At 37.8% G+C, this 18,490-nt stretch overlaps 1 protein-coding gene across 1 annotated transcript in view; it reads left to right on the top strand.

Annotated features, from left to right (window-relative positions):
• Positions 1–794: 794 nt before the first annotated feature.
• The window catches only part of LOC136038155 (FERM domain-containing protein 6-like), a 124,300-nt gene continuing 106,604 nt past the window's right edge, over positions 795–18,490 (top strand). Inside the window, exons 1-2 of the mRNA XM_065721205.1 lie at positions 795–877; positions 14,072–14,168. Coding sequence (XP_065577277.1) covers positions 14,154–14,168 — 15 coding nt within the window. The 5' untranslated portion in view covers positions 795–877; positions 14,072–14,153. The remainder of the gene's footprint in view (positions 878–14,071; positions 14,169–18,490) is intronic.

Raw genomic sequence — 18,490 nt, 5'->3', positions numbered from 1 at the left:
GGCTATGACCAGTTATAAACTTATTCAAGTAAGTAGACGGGTTGGAATTTTTGAAAGATACAAGGTTATCCTTATTATGAAAAAAAGTTCATTGTCAAGCTACTGGTGGATTTTTATCAAGCCTAGTATACCACTTTTTAATATTGGATGGTCAAAACCGTATGGGGAACAGCAAGGTAGGGAGTGGTATTTTTTTTGTATTACAATATCTGTGCCCAGAAATCGAACAGGTAATTCATCAGTAAAGTACTATGATCAGCTGAGTGGCAAAATAATGGAAATACAGAGGGTGAAACGAATTGGTAAGACAAAGGCCTATTTTTGATAAAATAACGTAACAAAGATATTTCAATAACCATATAATTAATTGCCAGTTCTCTAGAAACAGACTATAACCTCATTTGAAGCCGGCTTGAGAATCGGAAATCGTAATCAGGGAGGGCCTTTGAGATATAAAGGGCCCTCTATCCCTGCTAAAGACGTCCGTCCTAAAAATAAAGCCTTTGTGCTTTACTGAAAATAAAATTTTCTTTAATAAAGCTAATAAATCCAGCATTGTTGAGACTTTTAGGAATGAATATCAGTATGTGGCAAACGCCCGAGTGACCCACTATAATAAGGAAGATAATTTATTTCTAAACGATAATTTAAAGAAATTACTTTTAAATGAATTAAAAGGAATATTCATGATTGTAAGTTAACTATTTTTTAAATATGCGCGATTTTCTGTTACTTCCTTCCAATATTTCGCAGCTCATTTTAAAAGCTAAAAATCTATTTAGGGATTTCTGGTCTTAAAAACAAAATTTCAACTTTTACTCATGCTAGAAAGTCTTAAGACAAGTTGTTATACTTGGGTTACTGAATAAGAGAGGAGGTATAATAAACAATCATCATAAAAACCAACTAAACTTGTCGTTTGATCACAGGTACTTAAAAGGTGTGATCAAAATCATCATTATTTTGAGAACTAGGCCTGTTGTCGTTGTTAGTTTGCTATGTTAATTTGCTAGGCCTAACAAAAAGGGCAAAATTTGTATGCGGGTAAGATTTATTTAGCTTTCTATCTGTGACTAGTGGAAAGCAACCTTGGTAAATTCTTGATTATTCTTTTATGATTTTGCAAGCTAGCCTTAGTTGATATATCTCTTTTTCAGTACTCATTTTATTCTATAGCCTAACTCATATAAAAACAAGGTGAACATTTCATATTTATTCTTTTTTTGCTCTGTCTGAATACACTAATCAGTGGCAACTATTTATATACTTTACACAAAATTTCAAAAGAGGATTGTGACTGTGTTTACAGCCCAGTGACCTGCCTTCTGACTAGGAAAGTAGCCTACTAAGATAGATGCAATTCAAGCCATCTTGTTAATGGTGAATACAGATAGATATGATCAAAGGGTGGGTTTAGGTTAGGAAAATTAAACTTTCAGGGATGAATCTACAGACTAAAGTATGTCCTGGGAAGGTATTTTGAAGCAACTACCTCTACTCCTTCTCCCTCTAGAGGGCCCTGACCTTTGATGACCTTCAAAAATATGTGTGTCATAAAATTGAAAGTTTGAAAAATAGATCTTCTGCTTAATTGAAGTACAACAAAATTGTTTTCAGCTTGATAACTTTGCTCAATTCAATTTTATAAGGTTTTAAAGATATGCAAATACATTTCCTAAATTTTGAAAAAAAAACCATTAATATGGCTCAAAATTCTACTCAAATAACAGGAATTGAATTTTCAGAACTAAAGGCAGAGAAAAAGCAACTAGTAACTGAAAATTAAGGTAAAATGTTGTTTTGTCAAAATTTCAATAGGTATAGACCTATCATGTAGGCAAATTTCAGGGCCCCCTAGAGGGAGAAGGAGTAGAGATGGGTACTTTAAAATACCTTCCCAGGATATACTTTTGCCTGTAGACCCGTCCCTGAAAGTTTCATTTTCCTAACCTAAACCCTTTCCAAGATAGCAAGAAGTCAATTAACTAGAATTTTACCAATCAAAGAGACTATTTTTCTGCGGTTTAGGGCAGACACCACTGCACAACTTTAATTTCTGATAGATTATGCAAGTTGGTTGGTTATGACAAGCAGCAGCAGCATCCTAGCCCAACTCCTTTATATATATATATATATATATATATATATATATATATATATATATATATATATATATATATATATATATATATATATACAAATCACTATTTATTAGACACAGGTAATGGGCAGCTACAGTTGTATTTTTAAATTTTGGTATCTCATTTTTTCTTTTTTTACATCTCTTTTTGAAAACTTTGGCTAATGTTAAAGATGTGGTCTTCTCACTTAAACAGTTTCAATCATTGATGGCACTTGGCTAAAAAGTCTGTCAAGTTCTACTCTGGGCTTATGAAGCCTCCTAGAGTATCCTTGTCTTTGTCTTTCTTTAGGTAAATGACTAAAGAGCTTGTTTTGGGGTTGGTACAACATACTTAAATGCTAGTAGCATGTCACTGTGCCTGCATTGGAAGGCCAAGGATTTTTAGGGTAGATAGCCTCTCACTATTTGGTTTCTCACAATTGTCTTATACAGTTTAAAGAACATTCCACATGATTTGCTAGCAACTTTTCTTCTTTGATAAGTTCAAGGCTCAAATCTGCTGTGCAGACAGCTAGTGCAGAATGTTTGTGGAACTTCAAAACATTATCTATAGTGACTCCCAGGTCTTTACTACTGGTGCAGAATGATGGATGATGTCTGGTTATTATTCATAGGATATTGGTGCTGAGGATTATTGTGACCAAAATGAATGGTGACACATTTTGAAATATTAAAAGAGAGAAGCCACCTGTCTGTCCATGCCTGTATGCAATCAAGGTCAGATTGTATTAATGATTTGTCAGGTACACCAAATCAGGTACACCAAATGATTTGTCAGATACACCAAATAGTTTTGAATTGTCAGCATAAAATGTTAAGTGGTTGCTGATTTGCCATCTGTTGTGAAGAGTTGGGTTATTGTTTAGTTTCATCACAAGCTGTCTAAAGTGGAAACTGTGCTGCAAAGCAGCATAGTTTCCATACTATAACACTTAGGAATGCTAATTCAAGAAGCACATTCCATTTCTGGTTGACACTCTTCCTCCACAGGGCAAACTAAAAATGCAAAAACTGGGTAGGGTTTTGAAGCCAAGAGAAAAGTAGAGGTTGTATAATATGAATTAATTTATATTTTAAAAACTAATTCTAGTTACCACTGGTAATTTCTGTATAGTAGGAAGTTGAAAGATAATAAAAAACTCATTACCTGAAATTGCATTTGCCAGCAAGATAAGGTGGTAGATCCTCCTGTAGGTTTTTGCTGGTGGTGAGTGATGTAATTATGTTGGCTGAGCTTCCCAGTCCAGCCTCCACTCAGCCCTCTCCCAGTCCCTGTTGACTCCAGCCTTGAAGGAGTGGGGAGTCTCAGCTTGGATGGTAGACTCATGCATCCAATAATGTTCATATCCAAGATGGTTTCACTTTCACTTTTGAGTTTAAATTAGCCAGCTGCCAGTGAACAAAACAAATGTCCAATTTTGCTTTTAGGTAACATTAGAGTGAAAATATGCTTCACCTATAGAGTGAAGCATAGTAGTCCATGAGCCCTGCAGGTGGTGGGGTGAGGTCTGTATTATCATTTAAATAAATATAGAATACAGACCTTGCCCTGCTGCCCACAGAACTCATGGACCAATACCCTTTGCTCTATAGGTAATGTTACCTCTAACATAGCCCACTTTATGCATTTTTAGTTATCCCCATGGAGGAGGAGGGTCAACCAGAAATGGATGCGCTTCTAGAATTAGCATTTCTAAGTGCTATATTTAGAGTGCTATATTTATATATTTAGTGCTATATTTCCAGTTTAGACAGCTTGTGATGAAACTAAATAATTATCAAGAATTGTACAGTCTGAGATTTACTAGCTAGGAATTTTGTTAGCCAATATACCAGTTCTTGGCTGATTCCTGCTGTTAACTTAGAACAAGGCCAATTATGTAGGAAATTTTCAAATACTTTGGATCTATCTCCCTTTTTAAATATAGGCATGATACAGACTAGTTTCCATTGAGAGGGGACTTCCTTATGATCAAGGGAATGTTGAAAAATTACAGCCAGTGCTATGGCAATTTCACAAGCAGCTTCTCTTAGAAAACAGGGATGAATGTTGTCAAGATCAGCAGTCTTGTTGGTGTTTAGGCATATGAGTTGTTTTTTGAACATGTATGCAGTAACTTTAATACAACTCATTTGCTTCTGGATGTTGTGCTTTAGGTTAAGAGTGGGAACATTATCAGGTTCATTAGTGAAGACTGATGCAAATTGATTGTCTAGGAGATCAGCTATACTTTGGGTACCTGTGACTTCATTTCCATCAGCTGTTATTAAGCATTTCATTGATTTCTGGATATGGTCTCTGCTAAATACACAGTTCAAGAATTTCTTGGGGTTCAACTTTGGTCAGTGAATCTTGTCTTGAAACTAAAGTACAGTTGTTTAGTGAGCTCCTTAGTTAATTTCAGGCTCTGACATTATATTTGGAAAGAGCATTAAACAGGGCATTGACTAGTGTGTTCACCCCTATTTCAGTAATGGAATCCTGTATATTCACCAAGCTTTCTGTAATCTATTGAAATACCTTATTGAATAAGTATTCAAACTGCAAAGTGAATTTCTCATTAAAAAAAAAAAAAAAAAAAGGTAGCAAGCTCATAGAACCTTCAAAACTAATAAAAAAAATTGTTAGCCTTTAAAATAGGTAAATATTCCAAGAATTTTCTATTAGTAAAAGGATTAATTGCAGCTTATTGAGTTCCAAAGGATAAAAACATTTCAGATTTTCTGGGTTTGTGTTAGGCTATTTTTGTGCTTGTTTTCTCATGAGTGGTTGATTTATAATGCCAAATAAAGCCAATTTGAAAAACAAAACAAAATAAGCAAAGTTTTATGCATAGTTTAGGGCTAAGTGGTCCCATTAGGGGGGGGGGGGGCATTTATGGGGGTTGGAATTTGTAACGTTTCCTCTCTTTTCTATTTCAATAGTTTATTGGAGACCCAAACACCTATAAGCAAAAGTAACAATAAGCATAAGCAAGCAAAGCACTATAGCAAGCAAGGCTGGGTGCAAACATAATTAAAATAAGCAAAACATTTCATCTTCTTTCTTTTCACGATTTATTTTCGTTTCGACTTCAAACGCTTGCCATTCTGATTTGGACGATCAATGCTAAGGTTCAGCCGGATGACTGGCTTCACGACGCGACCCGATGTGGTGGTCCGGGTCTGTGATGTGCTGGCGAGGGGCTGTGTGCCGCCGCCCGTTGCGGTGGTGTCCAGTTCCGCTTGCTGATTTGTTAAAGTTATCGGACTATTGCCTGGTTGGCTGTAAAGACTGGAATCGCCGGTCAGAGTTGGCAAGGGGTTTGGGAGTACGACCCTTGTGGTTGGGGTGGGTGGAGTAGGAGCTTGAACTTGCAGAGGTGCGCTGCTCCTGTCACCTTCTGCGACAAACTTAGTTGAGGTTTGTTTATCTGGCGTAGATGCTCGAAGTGATTGCCCCATGGGTGGTAAGGTGTCAGCAGCACCTATTTGTTGCCCATCGTTAGTTGTGGGTGAGGCAAATTCATACCGAGGTCTTATATCCCTCCTGTTTCGTCTGAGGGTGCCTCCGCTTTCGAGGGAGAGGTTGTAGGATCGAGGGGCTTTATCGTATTTCTTCTCGATGGTTGCTTTTTCCCATTTTGATTCCTCAGAAAGTTTTACCCATACTTTCTGGTTTGGGTCGAGCTCTGTTGCTGTTCTTGATCCTCGATCGTATGCAGTTTTCTGCTTCAACTGAGCTTTCCTTCTGGATTCCATAAATGTTGAGCTATCTACCAGTTTGGGGTGTAGGGCTCGTGGTAGAACTGGTAATACTGAGCGGAGCTGTCTGCTCATCAAAAGTTGAGCTGGTGAGTATGCTCCGTCGACCGGGGTGTTCCGGAATTCTAGCAACATCATGTATGGGTCCGTCCTGCTATCCAATGCCTTTGCCATGATGCGCTTGGCTGTTTGGACAGCCTTCTCCCTGAGGCCATTTGCCTGAGAGTATTGTGGACTTGATGTTACATTTTCAATGTTCCAGCTTGATATAAACGTTTTGAATTCTTGTGATGAAAACTGTGGTCCGTTATCGGTTGTCATCTTTTCCGGGACACCATGACGTGCAAAATGCGCCTTGAGTTTGCTGATTACCTGGAATGAGGTGGTTGAAGTCAACTTATCCATCTCAAACCATCGGCTGTAGTAGTCTGTGGTGATAAGGTATTCTTGACCTCTAAATGTGAACAGATCCGCTCCAACATGCTGGAAAGGGTATGAAGGTATTTCCATGTTAATTAGGTGATCTTTTTGTTGCCTGTTTTGGAACTTGCAGCAAGTATCACAGGCGTTGATCATTTTCTCAATATCTCCAGTGATATTTGGCCAAAACATGACAGTTCTGGCTCTCTCCTTTGTTTTTACAATTCCCAAGTGTGACAGGTGGAGTTGCCTCAACATTTCCGGCCTCAGTGCTTTGGGAATGACAACCCTTTCCCCTTTGAGAATGAGCCCATTGTTCACGACCAACTCATCTCTGTAGTTCCAATAAGGGGTAGTTGAAACGGGGGCATCTTTTCGGTTTTCAGGCCACCCATTTTCTATGACTTGCATCAATATGCTCAGTTCCTCATCTTGGAGCGACTCCTGTCGTATATGCTCCATCCTCTTTTCTGTGATTGGTATCTGTTTGAAGAAGGTGTGTATGGCTAGTTCTCCCTCGCTCTCAGCTTCCTTATCCACGTCGGGGAGGTGCAAGCGGGAGAGTGTATCTGCCACAGGTATTTCTTTTCCTGGTCTGTAGTAGAATGTCAGGTCATAAGGCTGGATGGCCAACATCATACGCTGTAATCTTGGTGGGGCGCGGTTTATTGCCTTGCTAAGGATAGCTTCCAGGGGTTTGTGGTCTGTTGTAACATAGACTTTTCGACCAAACAAGTACTGATGAAAGTGCTTGCAGGCAAACGTTATGGCCAACAACTCTTTCTCCATCTGAGAGTATCGTCTCTCAGTCTCACTGAGCGACCTTGAGGCAAACGCTACTGTGGCTCCATCCGTTACAAGCTGGGCGCCAACTCCATGCTGGGAGGCATCAGTTACTACTTCCGTTAGTTTGGCATGTTGACTGAAGTAGGCCAGGTTCTTACAAATTGAGTCCTGGATTGTTTTCCGGGCAGCTTCATGTATACCATCCCATTTCCAAACCTTAGCTTTCATCAAATCGCGAAGTGGCTGGTTTGATGTGGACAAGTTAGGTATGTATCGGGATAGGTAGTTGTACATTCCCAATAATGTATGTAGCTCTTCTTTGCTTTTAGGGGCTGGCATGTCTCGTATAGCTCTCGTTTTATTGGGATCTGGCTTTACTCCTTCTTCTGTCAAGATATGTCCAAAGTAGGGTATACTTGTAGCATCAAATATGCACTTATCTCTGTTAAATTTCACGCCTTTTTCTTTGGCTCTTAGAAGTACCTCTGCTAACTTCCTGTCATGCTCCTTGTCTGTGGCACCCATGCCAGCAATATCGTCAATAATTAGCCCTATGTCGATTCCTTCAAATGCTTCTTCCATTTTCTTTTGATACTCGTCTTGGGCTGAAACAAGACCAAAGGGATATCGCTTCCAGCGATATCGGCCAAATACAGTGTTAAATGTGGTCAACTCAGACGACTCGTCATCTAAGACCATTGACCAATAACCACTCCTTGCATCCACTTTGAAAAATTTCCGGGCCCCTTCACATTTTGCTGCTATGTCTTCGAAAAGTGGGACTGGATGATGGGGTCTCTTGATCCAGCGATTTAGATCTACTGGATCCAGACATATTCTTAGGGAACCATCACCCTTTTTGACCAATACAATAGAATTTACCCACTCTGTGGGCTTAGTGGTTTTTTCTATTACCCCTAGTGCTTCTAGGCGTTCCAGTTCCTGTTTAAATTTTGGCTGCAGTGCAAACGGCACACGTTTTGGTGGCTGGACAGTTGGTACTGCCCCTTCCTTAAGGTGTATGTGGCAGGTACCTGGGAGCCGTCCAATACCATCAAACACGTCTGAGAATTCTTCCAGCAATCTATCAACTTCGATACGCCTTTGTTGTGGAGCTGCTGGTATATCTGGAGAGATACTCATAAGGAACTTTATGAGGTTCAGTTTCTCGCTTGTTTGTCTGCTTAGGATAGGTCCTTTATCTGTTTCTACAACATAGAAAACATGATTCTGAGGACGCTGCTTTTTATACTGTAGCATTAGATTAATGGTTCCAACAACTTTCAACTGTCCTCCACTATAGCTTGTCAGAATGTCTTTAGTCTTGGTCAGTCGCGGAGAGGCCCCCTTGAGATTGAGAAAATCTGCGGTAGGCAACACATTCACCTCTGCTCCCGTATCGATCTTGAACTTAATATCAGTGTTGTACTGGGTAAGCCTTATTGCTACGAAGGGTTTCTCTGGAGCTTCTGCAGACAAACTGTCAATAGCTTCAATGCGGAATTCTTCTCCTTCATCATCTTCTGCAGTCTCTACTTCATGTAAGTTCTTGCTCCTACATACTTTTGCAAAATGGTTAGGCTTATTGCATTTCGTACATGTCTTTCCCTTTGCTGGGCACCTGTGCTCACGTGAGTATAAACCACCACACGAATAGCACAGTGGTGTTTTACTCTTTACTCTCCTCACTGCTTCTATTTCTTGTTTCATGCATGGTGGCTTCCCTGCTAAGTTCATTTGTGCCTGGGTCTCCTGAACTGTTTCGATAGCTCTACTGATCTGGATGGCTCGTGCTAATGTCAATGTCCCACCTTCACTCAATAGCTTTTCTCTTATCCGGTCATTCTTTACTCCGAACACTAGTCTGTCGCGAATCATGTCATCTGCAGTGTCACCAAACTCGCAGTCAAGTGCTAGTAGCTTTAGTTCTGTGGTGTATCCCTCCACGGTTTCCCCTTCATTTTGATTCCTTTTGTGGAATATAAATCTTCCAAAAATCGGATTTGCACTTGGTTGAACGTGCTCACTGAACTTGTCCATATACACTCGGATTTTATTGTTTTCTTCAGCTGTCAGATTCCAAGTGTTAAAGATATCGCGACCTTTCTCGCCGACCCAAATGAGCAGGTACGAACATTTGACAGCTTCCGTCTTTCCATTCAGTGGTCCAGAGAACATGAGTTCGCAATGCTGCTTGAACCTCTTCCATGCTGCCTTCAGGTTTGGTGAAGACCAGTCTATCGTTGGGTGTGGTGTGCTGTCCATGATCCCACTTCTGACACCATGTAACGTTTCCTCTCTTTTCTATTTCAATAGTTTATTGGAGACCCAAACACCTATAAGCAAAAGTAACAATAAGCATAAGCAAGCAAAGCACTATAGCAAGCAAGGCTGGGTGCAAACATAATTAAAATAAGCAAAACATTTCAGAATTAGTATACACTAAGCTATGTTGAATGAGTATTAATAAACACATAGGGTGGTATGTTCATCTTATAACTAGCAAATTTATCAATAAAACAACAACGTTACTACTGCATAGCCAATATTTTGAAGAAGGCATGGCTTGGGAAGTAGCTTCAGGGTGCTAGAGAGGTATTTTTGACCAGGCCTAGTGGTTTATAATGCTAAATCAAAATTGGTATAACTATAGCCTGAAACAACTTACAACTTTCAATGCTAAATCAATAAAAAAGGCTTTATTAAACAAATGTTGTTTTTGAAAATCTTGTAGAATTCTAATTGAGACTAAATTGTTACTACTGGGTATAAGTTACTACTAAAAAATCATCACAGATCCATACTCATTGTAGCCAACTCAGCTGCAGAAGTTCCTCTCACGCACCAGTATATTCAAAGCATCTCTCTTTACTCCCTCCCACCATGTGTTGAATATAGCTTACTGTAATGAGTTACTATTACTTATTGAGTAAGCATTGTTATTATGCTTGGTTGAACAACAAAATTAATTTTACAAAAGTAGGCTAATTTGAAAATTGGAAGAAATGGTCAAAGTCTAGCAATCAAACTTTCCCTCTATAACAACTGTGCTGTTCCTATTGTATATAATCTGAAACAAAATACTGCCGAAAGAAAAAAAAATCTTGGAGTTAAACATTTTGTAGCTCCATAGCATCTTCTTTTACGAAAAGTTAAATAAGCAAAGAATGTTCTATATAGAAAAGAAAAAACTGTAGCTTATTGAGCTCTGACACACAATAAGCAAATATTAAAAGATTTCAAGCAAATAAATAGTTTAATAGGTTTCAATAAGATCTATTGAATGTCATCGGACATTTCTAGTTTCCCATTGAATGCCAAAAACCACAAAAATTAATTGCAATAAGTATATTGAATGCATGGGAAGCTTCCTTAACATTTATTCTTGTGATTTTATTATTAATTTTAAATTAAAAATATACAAAAACCATATTATGTCCCAACAGAGAGCAGAGCTCATAAGGCTGGGGCAGTACAAATGCATAGAAAAAAAACACAACATTTCGTCATACTAATAATTAAAAAAAAAAAAAAAAAAAAAAAATACAAGGTAGGAGATACAAGAGGAGGCAACCCCAGCGCGAGAACACCACAACAAAATACACTGTAAAATCTATTATTAATCAATCCAGGCAAAGAACTATTTTGAAATATGTTTTTTCAAAGAAAATCGACTAGTGAAACTTCAGGACATTTCTACTAAGTTAAGTTTATTTACAATATGAGGAATCTCTTTCTTTTTCATTTAAGGAGTTTCTGCTTCTTGTTTTGGCCCCAGGTAGATGTCCAATAAGCCTTATTTTTGGTAGTCTAGCATGTTTCAACCATAGAATGTGGATTTTAAACTTTTTAATATGTTTATAGATGAGGAGTTTTTTGCTATCTTTAAATCAGTTGAGTTAGCTTTATAAAACTTTTAGGAATTGGCACAAAATCATAACTTCAGAAGGTCTTTTGAAATAGATACCTCTACCTGTTCCCCTCCGATGGGCACTGTTCTTTGATGAACTTAGATAAATCTTGTTTTGTAAAAGTGAAGGTTTGAGAAATAGATCAGTTTCTGAAATGAGGTTCAAAGAAAGTGTGGTAAAGTTCTAAATCAAGAGCTTCTTGCTATCTTGGAAATTAGTTGAGTTAGGTAAATGTTACTTTCAGCAAACAATCCAAGGCCTAAAATATTCTTTCTTTAATGTTTTTTCAAGCTACTATCTTTAGATAGATTTGAGAAAATTGGATAGATGATAATGACCTATCTAAGTTTTGAAGTGAAATGTTTTGTATTTGTTTTAGGTATATAGTCTCTTTTTCATCAGCTCTAGTTTTTGGAAACACAATTTTCATAGTATCAGCAGGATTCAAAATTGAAGAAATAGTTTTATAAATATTTAGAACCTTGTAAATCAGGATTTAGCAAATGTAGGAGACTATAAATACTTTCCTTGTGCCTTATTTGAGCTGTTGATTTATTTGGAAGCTTTTTTTTTAGAGCAGGAAAGGCTGGAGTAAAATTAAGTACTTCATGTTATCTCCACATGCCACTATTGCGGCCGTGGGGGCATTCCTGTAAGTTTCATTTACCCAAGTCAGCCATATCTTACAATAGCTCAAAGTCCCTCGTTTGGAATTTTACCAAAAGTCAGTTTTGCCTTATAACTTTCCCAAATTACGATTTATAAAATGGTTTATACTGCCACTACTACTAACAAGTCACCAAAGCACCAAGCTGACTGAGGCCAACACAACTACACACACTTCTCCTTCCCAGTCTATTCAGAGCCTCCCTCTTTACACCCTCCCAGAAAGTTATTATTTCAGTTGAATCTTTTCTTGCAACATCCTCCTACCCCAACCAAGGACAAGCTACTTTTCGTTTAGCCCTAGATGGTTGGCCAAAAAGGACAATCTTTGGCAATCTGTCATCCTTCATCAGCAGCAAGTGCCCTAGTCATCTCAACTTCTCTCTCATAATAGCCCTAGAAAGCAGGATTGAACCACATTTTCTACAACCTACTGTTTGAAATACAGTTAGTCAGTTGGGTACCCAAAACAATCTGTAGGCAATTTCTCTGGAAAACATATAGCAAATCTTGCTCTGTTTGTTTTGGAATGCCAATGCTTCAGAAGCATACTTGATCACTGTAGCTTCCAATATTCTAATTTTGGTTCGCAGACTTATCTTCCTATTCGTCCAAACTTTTTTCAACTATGAAAACATGCTGGACCTTAGCTATTCTACTTTTAACATCTTCAATGCACACATCATCTTTACTAAGAATACTATCTAGGTAAGTGAAGCTTTCCACTTGATCAATCTTTTGTTATCCACCTTTACATTACCTTTTCATCTTCACTTATTCCTAACCTTAGCAACAGTCTTCTTAATGATAATTTTCAAATCTGTTCTAGCTCCCTGAACTTGCAAAACCTCTAAAAGTCTATTAGTTTTACTTAAACTTTCATCTAGGATGCTTAAATCATCAGCATAATCTAAGTCTGGGAAAGTTTTACTTCCCCATTTGATTCTGTGTTCTCTCATTGCCTTTGCTGTACTCCTAAAGACAAGGTCCAACAAAATGATCCATAAAACTGGGGATAGAAGACAACCCTGCTTATTTCCTAATTTAATACAAAACAAGCTACTATCCTCATTTCCTACCTTAACTGCAGCAGTGTTATTCTTATACATAGCATTAACCACTTGAATGTATTTTTCTGGCATGCAATACGAGGACAAAACCTTAGCTCTTCTATTAGCTGAATCAAATGCTTGCCTGTCAGAGGCAATGCAATAGTGTTGCCAATAGCAAAGGCTACAGGGCTTCACTAGTCCCCCACCCCTTTTTTCCGATTTGTGGACCACAAAAAACTTATTATTGATATTTTATTCCAAAAATCATGGGAGCTGACCCTTGGCCCTCCCTCCATGCCCCCTCCCCCCCAAAAGAAAGAAATAAAATCTTTTAACAATATTTTATTCCAAAAATCATGGGCTGACCTCTGGCGATCATTTAAATTCAGTCTGATTTTGTTAGCTGTTTCCAAGACTGTTCAAGACACCTATAGTTTTCACTACAAACAAGAGTTTGGCTACTGCCCGTTTCCCTACTGGTAAAAGTAGAAAGCATACTATGTATTTGGCGCTTTACTGAAACGAACTATATTACAAATCTTTTCTTTTGTACTTATGAGTACAAAACGTATGTACATGAAAGTGGCTGCTTCCTGCTCAACGCCCCGCTCTTTACGCTAAAGTTTTTTTACTTTTTAAAAAACTAGAATTGAGAAAAAGTGTAAAACTTTAGTGTAAAGAGCGGGGCGTTGAGGAGGGAGCAGCCCCTTTCATATACGAAGTAATTTCTGTTCGTTTTAATTTTTAATGTCGCTCCTTACTTTCAGTTAAAAAAACTTGTTTTTTTATTTGATCGAAGTAAAAAACATACAACAGGTATTAATATGAATGAATAAATAAATCTAAAAACGAGTAAAACTTAAATTGAATATGCAAATCAAGCTTAAAACAAACAGAAATCTGTTGCTATTGAATCATAAATGAAACCCAAAACAAACATAAATAAAATAAACGACTCATAGCAAACAAACATGCAACAGTTACCAATATAAATGAATAAATAAATCTTAAAACAGGAAAATAGTTTTTTTTATTTAATTTCAGAAAGGTTTTATTTAATTTAATTTATGAAAATAGAAAAAAAAATACTGGGAATAACAAATATACATTTTTCAAAACATAAGGGGGGATCTAGAGGGTGGGTAAATTCATTTGGTGTTATACATTTGGTCATGAGTCAGAGTGACAGTAAATAAAAGTCCCGACCACATAAATTTAGCATTTCTAGCTGAAGTGACGGGTTTTATAATAATTATTTTTTTTGAGGGGGGGTGTGATCTAGGCCTGCTATAATTCTTGGCTATGCTCTTGAAAATATTCTAATTTTTTTTCATTTTTTCTTTTTTTAGAACGTTAGGGAGCATCCGATTATTTTGGGTATCCTTATAGAGCTCTTGACTTTGGGCTGAATAATTCACTAGTTGAAGATGAATGAAAGCAGTAAACGTAAGTTTTTCAATGTTGACTTTTGTCTTTATCATCTAAATGCCATAATCACATTTTTTAATATTAGAATTTTCAGAATATTCAATGCAAAAAGTTGAGAGATTTTTAAGGTAAGCAATCATTTGTTCTTTAGTCCTTCTAGTTTGTAGAATCTTCTTCAGATATGCTTTATATGACTTAAAAGTGCTTTCTCGTTTTTCATATGTTTTGTGCTATGGATAAACAACAATTTTGAGAAGCTGAATATCTTTTGGAAAATAGAGTGAACCCAACATTGCAGGATAGATGTCAAGGAGCACCTTTACTTTATGCGGCTATATATGACAGACTGGAAATTTGTCGACCACTAGTTTCAAAATTTCAAACTAGTTTTGTTCCACCCACTAGGAATCTGGAAAATATTAGAATTTATTAAGTAAACTTGATATGATAATTGGTGGGATGTGTTGCCAGTTTCTTTTTTTGGTCAAAATATTAAATTGGACTAGATTAAGAGGTACTTTTGAACTGGCTCTTTATTAAATTGGCGTGTATGTGGCAAAATTATGATGATACTAGCTTTATTTGTAGTTTGATTGGGTAAGGTGCTTGTGCTTGAATCAACACAAGCTATGTACTTCTTCCTGGTGCTAGGAGGTGGTAGAGTTAGTAGGTTAGTAGGTGGTAGATGCACCCATTCCATTGGGTGCAGTCAAGGGTCAAAAGAGCATCAATTTCAAACCAGGAGGGGTTCCATCAGCAGCCATGTTGTCTAAACGCACCAATCGGTTCAAGGTCGGATTTCATGGTCTAACAGGATTTTGACCTGCCTCCATGCCTTTTTTCCGGCCTGGAAGTGGTTTTTACCAAAGTGCCTTAGAAACATCATGTTATTGGTCCTGCAAAAAACATGGCTGAATCAGGAGGCACTTTTGTTGCAAATGATGGTTTCCAGGTCAAACTTGTGTTCGAAACTTTGTCTTAGTATTCAATTTGGAACTCAGTTGCATGGATTCAGTTCGAGTGTCTGACTGCACCTACGGGCAAACAAATTCATGTCCTGAGTTTTGGATACTTTTGTGGGCCATGTTTAGCATTCGTATAGGAGAATGAAGCAAACAAGGGATACATACTTTAGTCTTAATTCTAGTCTTAATTCTAATCTTCTTCCTTTAGAAAGAAGATTAGCTACTGATATGCTGGCATTGATTTTATAACCACTCCCACTATTACTGTCTATGATTGATCCTAGTTATTCAAATTTGTCGACTACCTCAATCTGGCAGCGGTTCAGAATTATAAGTGAGTAAGATTCGTTGTTAGTCACCGCTTTTGTCTTTTCAATAATGATCTTCAATCCCACGAGAGCAGCTGCTACAGATACTCTCTTGAGCCGGTCCTACCTTCTGAGGGAAGAACTGACCTTTAGAGGGAGCAGCAAGACATTGCTCGAGTAGTTCAAATGGGTGCCGTTGAAATCTGGACTTACATTAATTCTAACGGAGCCTTGAATAGCTTTCCTCAAAATCAAGTTTATCGCAAAGCTGAAAAATTCTGGAGAGAGGATGTAACCTTGTCTTATACCCGATTCAATATTGAACCGAGACGAAAGTTCCCTGTTGACTCGGATGGAGGCTTGATTGTGTTTGTAGCATGCCTGGATTAGGTGAAAGATCTTGGTGGAGGGTACTCCATCTTCCAGCATTGCCGTTCAGATCCTACAACGGATCGCCAAGTCGAATGTGGTGACCAAATCGATGAAGCCTGCTTTTGTTGTTTGCTAATATTTGGCCCTGTATTTCAGTTTCTTTCTCAGTGTAAAGTGCTGATCGATGCATCCCTTACCTGCTCTAAATCCAGCTTGATTGGGTTAGATCGTCGAGTTTCCTGCAGATCTGAAGTAGTTTAGAAGAACAATAGCAAAGAGATACACCGCGGTAGCTTTGTATTTAGTTTTTTTAACCCTTCTTGAATACAGGGGTGATAACTGAGTCTTTTCAATCCTGGGGGAAATATCATTGCGTCCAAATATTATTGAAAAGATCCTGAAGTCGTTGAGCTAGGGCTGGGGCTGCTTTGAAGATATCTGTTGGGATCAATTCAATTCCAGGGGCTTTGCGATTCTTGAGTTGTTTGATGGTTGCCTGGGTCTCTTGTAAATTTTGTCTTCCCTAGTGCGCCTATAAGGAGAGCTGCTGCTGTTTGCAAAAATATTGCTTATATGGGAGGGTTGGGATAGGAGGGTCGCTGCGGATGTTGTAGGATTAAGTAAGTTTTGAAAGTGAGACATGCATCTTTCTGCTATATTGTCCTTACGCGTGAGAAGGGACATGTTGAGGGGATGTTTTAAAGTGACTAAAAGATATCCAGCCCCCCCCCCCCCTCTCGCCCTTTTTGAAACACTGCTAAAAATTTTGATATAGCCTATTTTTTCAGAAGAGTCGAAAAGTCCAGGAGCTATGCTTACTAGGATGACATGACCACCTACAGCCATCTGAGCTAGCGTTATAAATTGTACAGTTTGCCCATTATTTACATTTAGAGTTGGTCGTCTAAGAAATAGTAGCATGTTTGATCCCAGGTCCATAATGGCTTAGGGTAATAGGTGAAGCTTTTTGGAAATATTGAGGAAGATATTAAATAAAATCAAAACACTAAGTGCATGGTGGTTGTCAAAAGTACATAAGAGCAATATCTCAGGAATGGTTGAGGTTATTATTATGAAATTTTCAAGGCATGTTGAGGAGGATGTTGAAAAGTGGTCAGAAAGCAACCTGTCCCTGTACCTTTCGTCCTTTTAAGATCAAAACTTTGAAGTAGCCATTTTGTTCAGCATAAACAAAAGGTCAAACAACTGTGCTTCTGGGGTGGCCTGAGCCCCAGAGCCCCAAGGGTTGAAATTTACGCATTTCGTCCATATTTTACGTATAGAATTTATTACTTTGAAATAGGGAATGTTTGATCCCAGGTGGGTCCGAAAAGTCTAAGGTTGTTTAGGGTCAACGTCATGGAATGTTGAACTAAATCAAACGGCAATATGTGTACCCAGGTTATCAAAGGGCTTATATGCAATTACTTAGGAACGGCTGAGGGCGTTCACTTGAAACTTTCTGGGCCAAAGGCGTTATCAAAAGATATTAGTTCCATGCTGCAACTGCAATTTTAGCCGTGACTGCGACTGCGATTACTTACGACTCTGACTATTTTGACTGCGACAACTTGCGACTTAGAGTACTACTGTGACTGCTTACGACAGTGACTGCTCGAGATTGTAACTGCTTACGACTGTGACTGCAGCTAGTTGCAACTATAACTAGGACTATTTGCAACTGTGAATGTGACTATATCCGACTACGACTACTTAATACTGTAACTATTTGCGACTGCGAATCCTTGTGACTGCAACTACTTAAGACTGCGACTACTTGTAACTGTGTCTACTCGTGACAGCAATGGGGATTAATTACGACTGCGAGTATTTGTGATTGTGACAGTGACTGCTACTGCCACTGCTATCGCTGATATTACTCCTTTGAACTAAATCAAAAGTGTTTGAGTACATCCAAGTTGTCAAAAAGGCTTATCTTCAATATCTCAGGATTGGCTAGGGCCATTAAGTTTAAATTTCAAAGAATATTGAGAAGAGTGTTGAACTAATAAAAAAAAAAAAAAAAAAAAAAAAAAACTGTATCTGCATCCATGTGCTTAAAAGTGTGTACCTGCAATATATCAGGAACTGCTAAGGGTATTAAGTTGAAACTTTCAGAGAATGTTAGGTGGGGTATGGCACTAAATCAAAAGACACTAAGTGTATCTATGTTGTCAAAAGGTGTATCTGGGCGTATCTATATTGATCTAAAGAACGGCTACGAGTATTAAGTAGAAACTTATTGAGATTGCTAAGGGGGACGTTAAACTAAATCGAGAGACATCGTATGCGCCTATGTTGTGAAGACGGCATATCCTAAATATCTTGAGAACAATTAAGACTTAATAAATTGAAACTTTCAGAGAATGTTAAGGGGGATGTTGAACCAGAGGAGGTTTTAGGGGTGACAGAGGCACTTGCCCCAGGCGCAGAGCTTTAAGGGCCGCAATTTTTTTAATAAATGTTCTAACGGTAACAATCATTTTGTAATTTTTGAAGTTTTTGTTTTTAATAAAATAAAGTAGAGGCCCATATTTTCATCACTATTCTTTGGAAACTAATTAAAAAATGCTTTCCGATAGAGATGTTTTTAAAGAAAAGTAAAGGACCTATTAGACTTAAGATAAGCAGAAAAAAAATTATTGAATAATTCAAACTCAAATGAATAGAAATTACTATTAAAGAATAAATGAAA

The sequence above is a fragment of the Artemia franciscana genome, chromosome 2 (assembly GCF_032884065.1).
Source record: "Artemia franciscana chromosome 2, ASM3288406v1, whole genome shotgun sequence".
Taxonomy (NCBI): Eukaryota; Metazoa; Arthropoda; class Branchiopoda; order Anostraca; family Artemiidae; genus Artemia; species Artemia franciscana.
This window is presented reverse-complemented; position numbering and strand designations above follow the sequence as displayed.